The 15,256-nt window shown below is 41.3% G+C and overlaps 1 protein-coding gene across 2 annotated transcripts in view; it reads left to right on the top strand.

The window, feature by feature from the left end:
- LOC133621567 (uncharacterized) overlaps positions 1 to 15,256 on the top strand; it is a 181,756-nt gene that overhangs the window by 126,596 nt on the left and 39,904 nt on the right. For both annotated transcript variants that reach the window (XM_061983675.1, XM_061983674.1), the window contains exon 10: positions 4,024 to 4,191. In XM_061983675.1, the coding sequence (XP_061839659.1) occupies positions 4,024 to 4,191 (168 nt within the window). The remainder of the gene's footprint in view (positions 1 to 4,023; positions 4,192 to 15,256) is intronic.

Raw genomic sequence — 15,256 nt, 5'->3', positions numbered from 1 at the left:
TTTAGCTATTCCTCGTCCTGCAGTGATAATGATACATGTAAGAAATGTACTTTATTTGTCGCCATGGAGGCGAGGATTAGTAATTTAGAAGTAGCTACAACACTGCGGACTGTGGATGAATGTAAGCCGCTTTCTTTACTTTTTTTTTTTTTTTTTTTTTTTTTTCTTTACTTTTTAAGCCAAAATGCGTCCATTCTCCCTTTTCTGTCTACACACTGTGTCTGCTTGTAAGTACTCTGTGTGTGTGCGCTGCCGAACATGCTCCTCTGCTCGTAAAATCAGCAATGTCACGATATGACATCATGCCTGGCAACCGGTACTTTTCAAACAGAGTATAGTACCGTTTTTGATTGATTAGTAATGGGTTGCTTTTCTACCTTCAAGGTACTCAAAGCGCTTTGACACGACTTCCACATTTACCCATTCACACACACATTCACACACTGATGGAAGGAGCTGCCATGCAAGGCGCTACCAGCACCCATCAGGAGCAAGGGTGAAGTGTCTTGCTCAGGACACAACGGACATGACGAGGTTGGTACTAGGTGGGGATTGAACCAGGGACCCTCAGGTCGCGCACGGCCACTCTTCCACTGCGCCATGCCGTGATACTATACTAGTACTGGTATACCGTACAACTCTAGTCTGGACCATGACAACCCAAAAACAAGTCAGGTTGATTAGAAGCTGATGAATGCTTGTTTGTCTCCGCAGGAGGTCGTTTCCTACAAATGTCCTGTCCACACTGGAACATTTTTCGGTGGAAACTATTGTATAGTTGTGCCCTCTTATCCACACGGGAACTGTGTTCTGGGTGCCCTGAAATGATCATTCATGAAAACAGGGTCTAGAGTGGGTAAGTCTCATAATGCCGCCTTGCCATTTTGGCATTTACAGTAATACACCGAAAAATCTACACTTCTTTATTTGCGGTTAAAAAAAAAAAAGGTTTAATTAAAAAAAAATTGGCAGCTCAGGTGCTATAATTTTACTGTAAAATTTGATTTTTTTTAAATTTACAGTAAAAAAACAAATGTAAATTTTACAGTAAAATTCTGGCAACTGAGCTGCCTTTTTTTACCATTAAAAACAGCAGTAATATTTTTCCATTTACAGTAATATACACTACATTTTGAGGTGAAATTATTGCAACTTACCATATTTTTTTATACATTTTAGTTGAAAAAATATATACTAATAAAATGCGTTGCGTAATAATATTATTCACCGTTAGAAGTGGCCCTCTGGGGCCAAACATAACTGCTATGTGGAAATGTCAGGTTTAAGCACCGATCTATTTATTAAACAGAACAATTTTGCTCATGGGGAGAACGCATGGAGCTGCACACTCAGTTACAGTCTCACCTTACGCTCTGAGGAACAGCCCACGCGCTCCCCTATTTATTCAGTTTGGGGGTTCCCTAGTTACATCGCTGAGGCTGCTTCTAAAGGGTGGGGGTCACACATTATGCAAGCAGCTCCAGTACGCACAATACGTGATTATTCAGAACGGAAAGTGCTGGGGGCCTTGTGATTGCGCCCTGTCTCTGCTCTCCGTTGAGGTGCTGGTTCGTCCTTGGCTGTTAGCGAGGCTGAAAGACAGAAAACATCTGCGGCGAGGCCACTCCTCACATGCCATGGAAGATAAAAAACGGCCTTTAAGCATAAGAGTTGTGTGATTATTCTACCAGGCCGTCAGTGAAAACCACTTTGACACCTCTGGTGTACACGGTTCATTCACACCTTGTATGGATTTGACATTATTTTATGCATGAAATGTGTTTCGTCTTCATATTTTTGTCTGCCTGGAACGCATTTATTTGGTTTACGTTGTTTTTTTTATGGAAATTTTTGGCACGGTTTGGTTTTAGTCGAACCTTTAGGAACAAATGACTTAGGAAGTACTACTGTGTTATTAGTTTCCACAAAACGTGGTAACGTGAAACTCAGTGAGGCCTTTCAAGTGGAGTATTTGCATTCCAGACCAACGTGTCTTGTTGTTCGGTCGCATGGATGATGTCGCACATCCACGTCATGAAGCGTACAAATGACGGATCCTTCCCCGAGGCACATCCCTCATCCTGTCGTCCTTGGACTCGGACTGTGTGATTGTGTGCAGCGTTTTGGAAGGACGGTCGCACCAAACGAGACACGACTCCATCAATCGGGGCAGCTGACCGACCGCTCGGATATGCGGCTTCCCGCTCTCGTCCAGAAGAGCGTCTTTGTCTGAAGGACTTTGTGTTCACACCTAAATTGGCTCCTCAGTGACAAAGTGGAGGACTTTTCCCAGAATGTGACTCTGCATGCAAGGACAACAAGTGAACGTTTTTACTACTTAGGTATAAAATACTACACGGTCTAGCTCCATCCTATCTTGCTGATTGTATTGTACCATATGTCCCGGCAAGAAATCTGCCTTCAAAGAACTCCGGTTTATTAGTGATTCCCAGAGCCCAAAAAAAGTCTGCGGGCTATCGAGCATTTTCTATTGGGGCTCCAGTACTATGGAATGCCCTCCCGGTAACAGTTAGAGATGCTACCTCAGTAGAAGCATTTAAGTCCTATCTTAAAACTCATTTGTATACTCTAGCCTTTAAATAGACCCCCTTTTAGACCAGTTGATCTGCCGTTTCTTTTCTGCTCTGCCCCCCTCTTCTTTGTGGAGAGGGGGCACAGATTCAGTGACCACAGGTGAGGCGCTGGCTGTCCGGGGTCGGGACCCCAGGTGGACTACTGCACTGCTGACCTGTCTCCGCTCGAGATGATCTCCTGCTGGCCCCACTATGGACTGGACTCTCACACTATTATGTTAGAGCCACTATGGACTGGACTCTCACTATTATGTTAGATCCACTATGGACTGGACTCTCACTATTATGTTAGATCCACTATGGACTGGACTCTCACACTATTGTGTTAGATCCACTATGGACTGGACTCTCACTATTATGTTAGATCCACTATGGACTGGACTCTCACACTATTATGTTAGATCCACTATGGACTGGACTCTCACTATTATGTTAGATCCACTATGGACTGGACTCTCACACTATTATGTTAGATCCACTATGGACTGGACTCTCACTATTATGTTAGATCCACTATGGACTGGACTCTCACTATTATGTTAGATCCACTATGGACTGGACTCTCACACTATTGTGTTAGATCCACTATGAACTGGACTCTCACTATTATGTTAGATCCACTATGGACTGGACTCTCACACTATTATGTTAGATCCACTATGGACTGGACTCTCACTATTATGTTAGATCCACTATGGACTGGACTCTCATTATTATGTTAGATCCACTATGGACTGGACTCTCACTATTATGTTAGATCCACTATGGACTGGACTCTCACACTATTATGTTAGATCCACTATGGACTGGACTCTCACACTATTATGTTAGATCCACTATGGACTGGACTCTCACCATTATGTTAGATCCACTATGGACTGGACTCCCACTATTATGTTAGATCCACTATGGACTGGACTCTCACACTATTATGTTAGATCCACTATGGACTGGACTCTCACTATTATGTTAGATCCACTATGGACTGGACTCTCACACTATTATGTTAGATCCACTATGGACTGGACTCTCACTATTATGTTAGATTAGATCCACTGTGGACTGGACTCTCACACAATATTATACTAGATCCACTATGGGCTGGACTCTCACACTATTATGCTAGATCCACTATGGACTGGACTCTCACACTATTATGCTAGATCCACTATGGACTGGACTCTCACTATTATGTTAGATCCACTATGGACTGGACTCTCACAATATTATGTTAGATCCACTATGGACTGGACTCTCACAATATTATGTTAGATCCACTATGGACTGGACTCTCACACTATTTGAGACACTCGTGATTTAGGACTATATAAGTAAACATTGATTGATTGATTGATTGATTGATTGATTGAAAGATGATTGGTGTTTATAGGTTGTCGGTTTTTGAATGTGTCGTATTCTTGCCATGCAGATTCTGACAGTGGCCGTGAGGCTTCAGGACGGAAGAACCCGGACGAGAACTTCCCTGAAAAGAAGGACTGGAGGCCTGAGGAGCGGAAGAACAAGGTTCTGAAGATGCTCTACAAGCTGCAGGACCACTCGGTGCGTCGACCCAAAGTCTGCTCAGACTTTGACGACTGTGAGTGTTTACTTTGACACACGCCTGCTGGACGAAAGTCTTGGGACACAGCTCTCAATGAATGAATGAATCCTCTTAGCGAGACTGTGGGCTTGGTAGAACATCTTCCTGTTCCTATTGCACGAAACAGTCCAAATGAAGGTGTGCTTGGGCGAGTTGGGCATAGAAGAAGCCTGTGTAGCGGGTGACCTGTGAAACTATTTGAAATGTGGACTCGTCAGACCACAGAACACTTTCCCACTTTGCATCAGTCTATCTTAGATGAGCTCGGGCCCAGTGAAGCCGGCGGCGTTTCTGGGTGTTATTGATAAATGGCTTTGGCTTTGCATAGTAGAGTTTCAACTTCCACTTACGGATGTAGCGACCAACTGTAGTTACTGACAGTGGTTTTCTAAAGTGTTTCTGAGCCCATGTGGTGATATCCTTTACACACTGATGTCGCTTTTTGATGCAGTACCGCCTGAGGGATTTTTTTATTTTTTATTAATCAATCCAACAAAACAATACCATAATAATGCAATTAAAATTTCCAAAAACAAAACCCAACCCAGCAACACTCAGAATAGCAATAAACAGAGCAATTGAGAGAAGACACAAACATGACACAAAACCATCTAAAAGCAGTCAAACAAAAATTAATATTATCAACAACAGTATCAATATTAGTAATTAGACATTTATAAAAATAAATTAAAATAAAATAATAAAAAAAGAACAATAGTGTCACAGTAGCTTACACTTGCATCGCATCTCATAAGCTTGACAACACACTGTGTCCAATATTTTCACCAAAAAAAAAAATAAGTTGGGTGTTGTTGATAAATGGCTTTGGCTTTGCATAGTAGAGTTTCAACTTGCACTTACAGATGTAGCGACAAACTGTAGTTACTGACAGTGGTTTTCTGAAGTGTGCCTGAGCCCATGTGGTGATATCCTTTACACACTGATGTCGGTCCCGGTCTTGCCGCTCAAGTGCAGTGATTTCTCCAGATTCTTTAAACCTTTTGATGATAGTACAGACCGTAGATGGTGAAATCCCTAAATTCCTTGCAATAGTTTGTTGAGAAATGTTGTTCTCAAACAATTTGCTCAGGCATTTGTTGACAAAGTGGTGACCCTCGCCCCGTCCTTGTTTGTGAACGACTGAGCATTTCATGGAAGCTGCTTTTATACCCAATCATGGCACCCACCTGTTCCCAATTAGCCCGTTCAAGATTCAAGATTCAAGATTCAAGATGTTCTATTGTTGTCCATTCTTTAACATGTACAAGACACATAAGAATTGACATTTCATTTTGGGCACAGTCCCACTAAGAGCAGACATACGTTACAAGGGGACAAGACGGGACCGCCAACGGATCAGCCACTTACGGCGCCCCTTAAAAAAGGTGGGAAAAAGGTGACATTGGGAAAGGGGGAAGAGTAAAAAAAATATCAGTCTAAGGCTGGACCCTCAGGAGGGGTCCAGACTGAGTCCGAGGAAAAAACCTCACATAGCATAGCACACATAAGCATGGTACATGTAATCACAACAATTCGCAACAGAGGGGGGGGGGGGGGGGGGGATTTGGGGCCCTGGAGGCCGGCTGCCGCTTTAAAGCGCTACTCAGCCGTCCACAACCTCGGAGGAATAAAGCAGTGGTGAAGGCGTTGATTGGGGGAGGGGCGGGTGCATGCATGTATGCCCAATTATCTTGGGTGAGATGTTGAAATGTTTTTGTGGACTGGGGCCGATCTCAAAATTCGACACCAGGTGTTATTGAAAAATAGGAAGGTCAAAAGCGTCCATCGTTGAGGAGTCCTCGGGGGAGTTTTTCAGAACAGCCTGTTCCTGATAGCGTCAAGGCCATTCGAGGGAGTCAAATCGTAGATTAAGATGTTGTTTTCTTCGAGCAGTCAAAACAATGACATTCCTGCTCTGTGTCAGTGCTGTTTTCTCAAATTCGATTTAATTCTTCCTTCTCAGCAAGCTTCTCCATGATGAGATCCATTTTGCGATTCAAATCAGAAATCGCCATAGTCTGTGTTCCCACAGCCCGACCCAATCCTTCCATTGCGATGAACAGCCGTTGGGCTCCTTGAGTGGCTGCCATCGTCTTTCGATTTTGACGATACACCAGAGCAATGCCCAGCCCAATCAGCAGGTGCCCCACGATCACGGTAGATGTCTTCCACGTCCTCGAAGGAAAGTACTGAGAGGCACATGATTCTCCATTTATCCCAGGAGTCTCTCACGTACCCCGCAGCAATGGTTCCATCAGGGCAGCCAGGCTCCCCCGAACCTCTTCGAAAAGACTTTGTCAATTGCGTCGAGAGTCCAGCTGATCATATCCATGTTTGATGTTTAGATTTGAGGACAACGCAAAGAAAGAGGCTTCAAAAAAGTTCAGACAGGACAAGGACACGAAGAAAGCAAGCAGGGAAGGAGGGAGCGGAGACAAATGCGACCGCCCTCACCAAGAGGCAAGACAGAAAAGCTGTGGGATGTTCCAAATAAGTCTTTGATGAGCATTCCTCAACTTTCTCAGTCTTTTTTGCCGCTTGTGCCAGCTTTTTTTTAAACATGTTGCAGGCATCAAATTCCAAATGAGCTAATATTTGCAAAAAATAACAAAGGTTTACCAGTGTGAACGTTCAATATCTTGTCTTTGCAGTCTATTCAATTGAATATAAGTTTTTTTGCAAATCATTGTATTCTCTTTTTATCAGTGACGTGCGGTGAGGTTGATGGCTGGTGAGGCACTGACTTCATCACAGTCAGATTTACAAACATATAAACCCTAAAGAGTATCTTATTCACCATTTGATTGGCAGCAGTTAACGGGTTATGTTTAAAAGCTCATACCAGCATTCTTCCCTGCTTGCCACTCAGCATCAAGGCTTGGAATTGGGGGTTAAATCACCAAAAATGATTCCCGGGCGCGGCGCCGCTGCTGCCCACTGCTCCCCTCACCTCCCAGGGGGTGATCAAGGGGATGGGTCAAATGCAGAGGACAAATTTCATTACACCTAGTGTGTGTGTGACAATCATTGGTACTTTAACTTAACTTTAACTTTACACATACAAACTGTAGCACACAAAAAAGCACATTTAATAAAAAAAAACTTTATTATGCTCTTACCTTTACTTATAAATGAAGTCCATGCGCCGCAACTAAAGCCCTCACTTAAACTTTCCACGTGCAAGATTGAATCTATTTAAAAAAGTGTAACCGAGGGTTTATAAATGTCGCCTATACTGTATGAAACTACAAAATAACAAACACGGAGGCTCCAGTTTACACGAGGACCACTTTATTTACCTTCTTTCAAAAACCTCCGCAACGTGACATCACTTCCGCTCTTAGCGCCTTCAAAATAAGAGCTCAAGGCATATACTGTATAACAGCGCATAACAGGAACTTAACATCACAAAGAGGAAAGCCCATGAAAATAGGTTACAAAAGTTATTTAATAAGAAGCCAAAAAGTGCAAAAACAATAATGTTCGTGTTGGAGGAGTTGTGAATTAGGTACACCTGCAGTCTGCAGGTGTACCTAATGTTGTGTCCCTGCAGTCATTCACAACTCCTCCAACACCAACATTATTGTTTTTGCACTTTTTGGCTTCTTATGAAATAATTTTTTTAAATAGATTCAATCTTGCACGTGGAAAGTTTAAGTGTGGGCTTTAGTTGATATAACAATTCTACGGCGGGGGTGCAGGAGGCGAGCCTCACACAGTGCGTCTTTTGCAGCCGTTTTATGATCGCTCAGCACAAGAAATACTTTACACACATACAGTTGTTGACACAATACACTGTACATTATATACCTCAGCTAACTAAACTATGGAAATGTATAATATAGTTTATATAGCAATACAATCTCACTGCACAGCAGGCCAGCAGTTAGCCGAGTCATTGCGCAATCCATGTTGAGGCACTGAGTGACGTGCCTCAACTGGCTGCTGTTCACCGCATCGTCTCTTCTTGGTATTTGAACGGAAAATGTGAAAATTCAGCGATTTTGAATAAAAATAATCTAAAACTGGTGAAGTTAAATGGAAAATAACTTTATAGTATAATCACTGCATACATATAACAATTTTTTTTTTTTTTTTTTTTCTTTTTACATTTTTTTTCTTTCCATGATGGCAGGTGAGGCCCCGCCTCACCTGCCTCTAGTGACTGCACGTCACTGCTTTTTATTTACCTTTTACACAACGTGACAACTTCACTGCTTTTGGCTTTTGTACTTGAATAAGATCTCACTCAGACTACAGAACTACAGTCTGCTCAGACTTTGACACGGCCCTGCTGGACGAAAGTCTTGGGACACAGCTCTCAATGAATGAATGAATCCTCTTAGCGAGACTGTGGGCTTTGTAGAACATCTTCCTGTTCCCAATGCACTAAACAGTCCAAATGAAGGTGTGCTCGGGGCTTAGAAGAAGCCTGTATAGCGGGTGACCTGTGACCTCGCCAATGGACAATTTTTTTGGAAAGTTTTCCCAGAAGAGAGGAAGCCTCCTAAGAGTGTCCCAAAACATTTGTCCACACAGTGTCTCCTAATGACATGGTGGACAATAGAAAAAGTTTGCCGAGACAAAAACATATTCTTGCACAAAAACACTCGACTCTAAAAATGTCCCCTCAATTAGTGCACTTGATTTTTTTTTTTTCAACAGTCGCCTCTTTTGGGCGAAGCCGGAGTTCAGCCGCGAGTCCTCGAGTGCTTCGTTTTGAAGCGTCTGAGCCTTTGTGAGCGCGCAAGGCCGACCACTCGCACAATGGAGGACCACACCTCAGGTCACGGCTGGTAGGAGGGAGGAGGGGGCCGCACTGCAGGGGGTCAGGCAGGTCTCCCTCTCAATGCTGACACGTGATTGGACGACACACTGCCAACTATATGACCTTGACTTTTTTAACATATAGATATACATATATATATATACAAACCCCGTTTCCATATGAGTTGGGAAATTGTGTTAGATGTAAATATAAACGGAATACAATGATTTGCAAATCCTTTTCAAGCCATATTCAGTTGAATATGCTACAAAGACAACATATTTGATGTTCAAACTCATAAACTTTTCTTTTTTTTTGCAAATAATAATTAACTTGGAATTTCATGGCTGCAACACGTGCCAAAGTAGTTGGGAAAGGGCATGTTCACCACTGTGTTACATGGCCTTTCCTTTTAACAACACTCAGTAAAGGTTTGGGAACTGAGGAGACACATTTTTGAAGCTTCTCAGGTGGAATTCTTTCCCATTCTTGCTTGATGTACAGCTTAAGTTGTTCAACAGTCCGGGGGTCTCCGTTGTGCTATTTTAGGCTTCATAATGCACCACACATTTTCAATGGGAGACAGGTCTGGACTACAGGCAGGCCAGTCTAGTACCCGCACTCTTTTACTATGAAGCCACGTTGATGTAACACGTGGCTTGGCATTGTCTTGCTGAAATAAGCAGGGGCGTCCATGGTAACGTTGCTATGTTGCTCCAAAACCTGTATGTACCTTTCAGCATTAATGGCTCCTTCACAGATGTGTAAGTTACCCATGTCTTGGGCACTAATACACCCCCATACCATCACAGATGCTGGCTTTTACACTTTGCGCCTGGAACAATCCGGATGGTTCTTTTTCTCTTTGGTCCGGAGGACACGACGTCCACAGTTTCCAAAAATAATTTGAAATGTGGACTCGTCAGACCACAGAACACTTTTCCACTTTGCATCAGTCCATCTTAGATGAGCTCAGGCCCAGCAAAGCCGACGGCGTTTCTGGGTGTTGTTGATAAACGGTTTTCGCCTTGCATAGGAGAGTTTTAACTTGCACTTACAGATGTAGCGACCAACTGTAGTTACTGACAGTGGGTTTCTGAAGTGTTCCTGAGCCCATGTGGTGATATCCTTCACACACTGATGTCGCTTGTTGATGCAGTACAGCCTGAGGGATGGAAGGTCACGGGCTTAGCTGCTTACGTGCAGTGATTTCTCCAGATTCTCTGAACCCTTTGATGGAGCGTAGATGGTGAAATCCCCAAATTCCTTGCAATAGCTGGTTGAGAAAGTTTTTTCTTAAACTGTTCAACAATTTGCTCACGCATTTGTTGACAAAGTGGTGACCCTCGCCCCATCCTTGTTTGTGAATGACTGAGCATTTCATGGAATCTGTTTTTATACCCAATCACGGCACCCACCTCTTCCCAATTAGCCTGTCCACCTGTGGGATGTTCCAAATAAGTGTTTGATGAGCATTCCTCAACTTTATCAGTATTTATTGCCACCTTTCCCAACTTCTTTGTCACGTGTTGCTGGCATCAAATTCTAAAGTTAATGATTATTTGCAATAAAAAAAAAAAGTGTATCAGTTTGAACATCAAATATGTTGTCTTTGTAGCATATTCAATTGAATATGGGTTGAAAAGGATTTGCAAATCAATGTATTCCGTTTATATTTACATCTAACACAATTTCCCAACTCATATGGAAACAGGGTTTGTACATATAGGGTTGTACGGTATACCGGTACTAGTATAGTATCACGGTAATAATTAATCAAAAACGGTACTATACTCTGTTTGAAAAGTACCGTTTCCCGGGCATGACGTTGTGTCATTGCTGGTTTTACGAGCAGAGGAGCATGTTAAACAGCGCGCACACACACAGAGTACTTACAAGCAGACACAGTGTGTAGACAGAAAAGGGAGAATGGACGCATTTAGGTGTAAAAAGTAAAGATAAAGGTGAAGTTATAACACTGAAACACCCTCAGGAAGAGGTGCTTTAAGCCATGGCTAACATCCATCCACAGTGTTTTAGCTACTTCTAAATCACTAATCTTCACCTCCATGGCGACAAATAAAGTAAGTTTTTTACAAATATCATTATCACTGGAGGACGAGGAATAGCTAAACATGCTTCACTACACACCGTAGGAGGATACAATAGCTCACCGGCGTCACAATGTAAACAAACGCCATGGGTGGATCTACATCTGACATCCACTGTAATGATATCAAGTCGATAGTCGATACTACAATGATTACATCGATATTTTTTATCGTCACAAACTCTTTTGTCCTTTTTTAGAAATTCATATTATGTTTGTAAAGTCAGTAAATATGTCCCTGGACACATGAGGACTCTGAAAATGACCAATGTATGATCCTGTAACTACTTGGTATCGGATTGATACCTAAATGTGTGGTATCATCCAAAACTAATGTCAAGTATCAACGAAGAGAAGAATAAGTGATTATTACATTTTAACAGAAGTGTAGATATAATATGTTGAAACAGAAAATAAGCAGATATTAACAGAAAATGAAGAAGTGGATTAATCATCAATTTTTACAGTTTGTCCCTCATAATGTGTACAAAATAATAGGTGTATAAATGACACACTTCACGGTGGCAGAGGGGTTAGTGCATCTGCCTCACAATACGAAGGTCCTGAGTAGTCTTGGGTTCAATCCCGGGCTCGGGATCTTTCTGTGTGGAGTTTGCATGTTCTCCCCGTGACTGCGTGGGTTCCCTCCGGGTACTCCGGCTTCCTCCCACTTCCAAAGACATGCACCTGGGGATAAGTTGATTGGCAACACTAAATTGGCCCTAGTGTGTGGATGTGAGTGTGAATGTTGTCTGTCTATCTGTGTTGGCCCTGCGATGAGGTGGCGACTTGTCCAGGGTGTACCCCGCCTTCCGCCCGATTGTAGCTGAGATAGGCTCCAGCGCCCCCCGCAACCCCAAAAGGGAATAAGCGGTAGAAAATGGATGGATGGATGGATAAATGACACAATATGTTACTGCATAGACTAATTAGGAGTCTTTGTTTGTTTACTTACAAGTTGTCTAGTATGTCACTATTTTATTTAAGGACTAAATTACAATAATAAACATATGTTTCATGTACACTAAGATTTTTTGTTCAAATAAAGCTAATAATGGCATTTTTTGTGGTCCCCTTTATATAGAAAAGTATCGAAAGGTATCGAAAAATATGGAAATACATTTTGGTACCGGTACCAAAATATTGTTATCGGGATAACCCTATATACATATATGTGTGTGTAGTTGTGTATATATATATATATATATATATATATATATATATATATATATATATATATATATATATATATATATATATATATATGTATATATATATATATATATATATATATATATATATATGTGTATATATATATATATATATATATATATATATATATACATACATATACATATATATATATATATATATATATATATATATATATATATATATATATATATATATATATATATATATATATTCTCTGTATGTACAGTATACTCTCTCTTTCTATATATACTATACCAGGGGTCGGCAACCCGCGGCTCTAGAGCCGCATGCGGCTCTTTAGCGCCGCCCTAGTGCATACTTGCCAACCTTGAGACCTCCGATTTCGGGAGGTGGGGGGTGGGGGCGTGGTCGGGGGTGGGGCAGGGCGTGGTTAAGGGCGTGGTTAAGAGGGGAGGAGTATATTGATAGCTAGAATTCACCAAGTCAAGTATTTCATATATATATATATATATATATATATATATATATATATATATATATATATCTACATCCTGAAAATATGCAAACAAAACTGTGTTTAGATAATTGATACTTCAAACTTGCATAAATAAATATAACATGAATATAACATAACTTGGCTTCTGAGAGCTTCAAAATGTAATGAATAAAATGCTAAAGTTGTTGATAAACAAGCAATTATTTTAATAATTAAATATGGTCATTTTAAATGAATTATTATGATCATTTAAAATTAATTATTTCAAATATGTTTATTTTAATGTATAATTCTATGGCTGGATGTAATAAGGAGTCAGAAAAAATACAAATAAAAATACAATTAATTTTGATGTTTTTAGCAAAATATAGTAAACATTTATTTCGTTTTTTGTTTTTTTTAAATTAAAAAATATATTTATTTTTAGGTAACATAAACATAATAATACAATTTCTATCTCGTCTGGATGATTTAGTTCTTGTCACCCTGTTGTCCTCCCGTCGTGAAAAAAGGCTGTCCTCACTCAGGTCCGCGTGGAGCTGGAGGGGGCGTGGCCTCCAGCTCCGGCTGAAAATCGGGAGATTTTCGGGAGAATATTTGTCCCGGGAGGTTTTTAGGGAGAGGCGCTGAATTTCGGGAGTCTCCCGGAAAATTCGGGAGGGTTGGCAAGTATGCCCTAGTGGCTCTCTGGAGCTTTTTCAAAAATGTATGAAAAATGAAAAAAGTTGAGGGGGGGGGAAAAATATTTTTGTTTTAATATGGTTTCTGTAGGAGGACAAACATGACACAAACCTCCCTAATTGTTATAAAGCACACTGTTTATATTAAACATGCTTCACTGATTCGAGTATTTGGCGAGCGCCGTTTTGTCCTACTAATTTTGGCAGTCCTTGAACTCACCTTAGTTTGTTTACATGTATGTCTTTCTGCGACTTTCTAGGACGTGTTTTATGCCACTTCTTTTTCTGTCTTATGTTGTCCACCAAGCTTTTAACGTTGTGCATGAATCCACAAAGGTGAGTTTTGTTGATGTTATTGACTTGTGTGGAGTGCTAATCAGACATATTTGGTCACTGCATGACTGCGAGCTAATCGATGCTAACATGCTATTTAGGCTAGCTATATTATACATATTGCATCATTATGCCTCATTTGTAGCTATATTTGAGCTCATTAAGTTTCCTTTAAGTCATATTGATTCAAATTATATCTCATGACACACTATCTGTATGTAATATGGCTTTTAATTTTTTGCGGCTCTAGACAGATTTGTTTTTGTATTTTTGGTCCAATAAGGCTCTTTCAACATTTTGGGTTGCCGACCCCTGTACTATACTATGATAAATATGACTAAGTACGCAAGGGGCCTAGATCTCACCACAAAAAGCAGATACGAGCAAAAAAATCCAACTATGGAAGGGAATAGATCCTATACTTGATTAAAAAAAAAAGACTTGTGGAATGATATCAAGGATTATACGTCTGTGGACTTCCCAGGCATATTGTGCTCCAGACATCATTCTACATGACTTGGAACAAAACTTCTTTGTGTGTGTCTGGGTCATGGACATTGGTATCAACACTCTCCCGGATAAATATGTATCGTTCTTGCTCGGGTAAAGTTGTATTTCATGATTTGGGGGACGGCGTGGCGAAGTTGGGAGAGTGGCCGTGCCAGCAATCTGAGGGTTCCTGGTTCAATCCCCAGCTTCTACCATCCTAGTCACGTCCGTTGTGTCCTTGAGCAAGACACCTCACCCTTGCTCCTGATGGGTCCTGGTTAGCGCCTAGCATGGCAGCTCCCGCCATCAGTGTGTGAATGTGTGTGTGAATGTGGAAATAGTGTCAAAGCGCTTTGAGTACCTTAAAAAAGGTAGAAAAGCGCTATACAAGTACAACCCATAACCCATAACCATAAGAGTGTGTGTGTGTGAGGGGGGGGTTTCGTGAGAGGTCACTGGGTGTGTCATGTTTACAGAGTGTGTGTACATTCTGTCATCTCTTTTCTTTTTCATCTCTTTAGTCATCTGTGTCCCTAAATACATCAGGAAAAAAATGCACATTGTTCGTTTTGTGTGTGTGTGTGTGTGTGTGTGTGTGTGTGTGTGTGTGTGGCCCCTCATTAAGCAGTGAAATGGCCAAAGTACTCCTAATTGTCCCCACTTGTGTCCAGCACTGACCACTTGGCAGAGGCTTCTCAACACAGCAAAAAAATGTAAATGAAAAAATAAAACCAACACTTCATTAGGGCGGCCATGTTTACTAAAATGAACATGCTGCTAATTAAACAAACTTCAAGACATCAATCCCAACTAGCTGTATGCTAAATTCCAAACTGTTGTGTTTTGTTTTGTTGTTGCTGCCGTCGTCTGTTAGTCGCGTGCCCTCAAGCACTTCCTAGTTTTGCATGTCTAATTGCAACGTCAGCACATTTTGGACTTTGTTGTTGTGTTGCTGTTTTCTATTTTAGCACGTTTTCCGAATGGAGACATAGTACAGAGTACAGTAGGGG

This window comes from Nerophis lumbriciformis, linkage group LG25 (genome assembly GCF_033978685.3).
Source record: "Nerophis lumbriciformis linkage group LG25, RoL_Nlum_v2.1, whole genome shotgun sequence".
Lineage (NCBI taxonomy): Eukaryota > Metazoa > Chordata > Actinopteri > Syngnathiformes > Syngnathidae > Nerophis > Nerophis lumbriciformis.
This window is presented reverse-complemented; position numbering and strand designations above follow the sequence as displayed.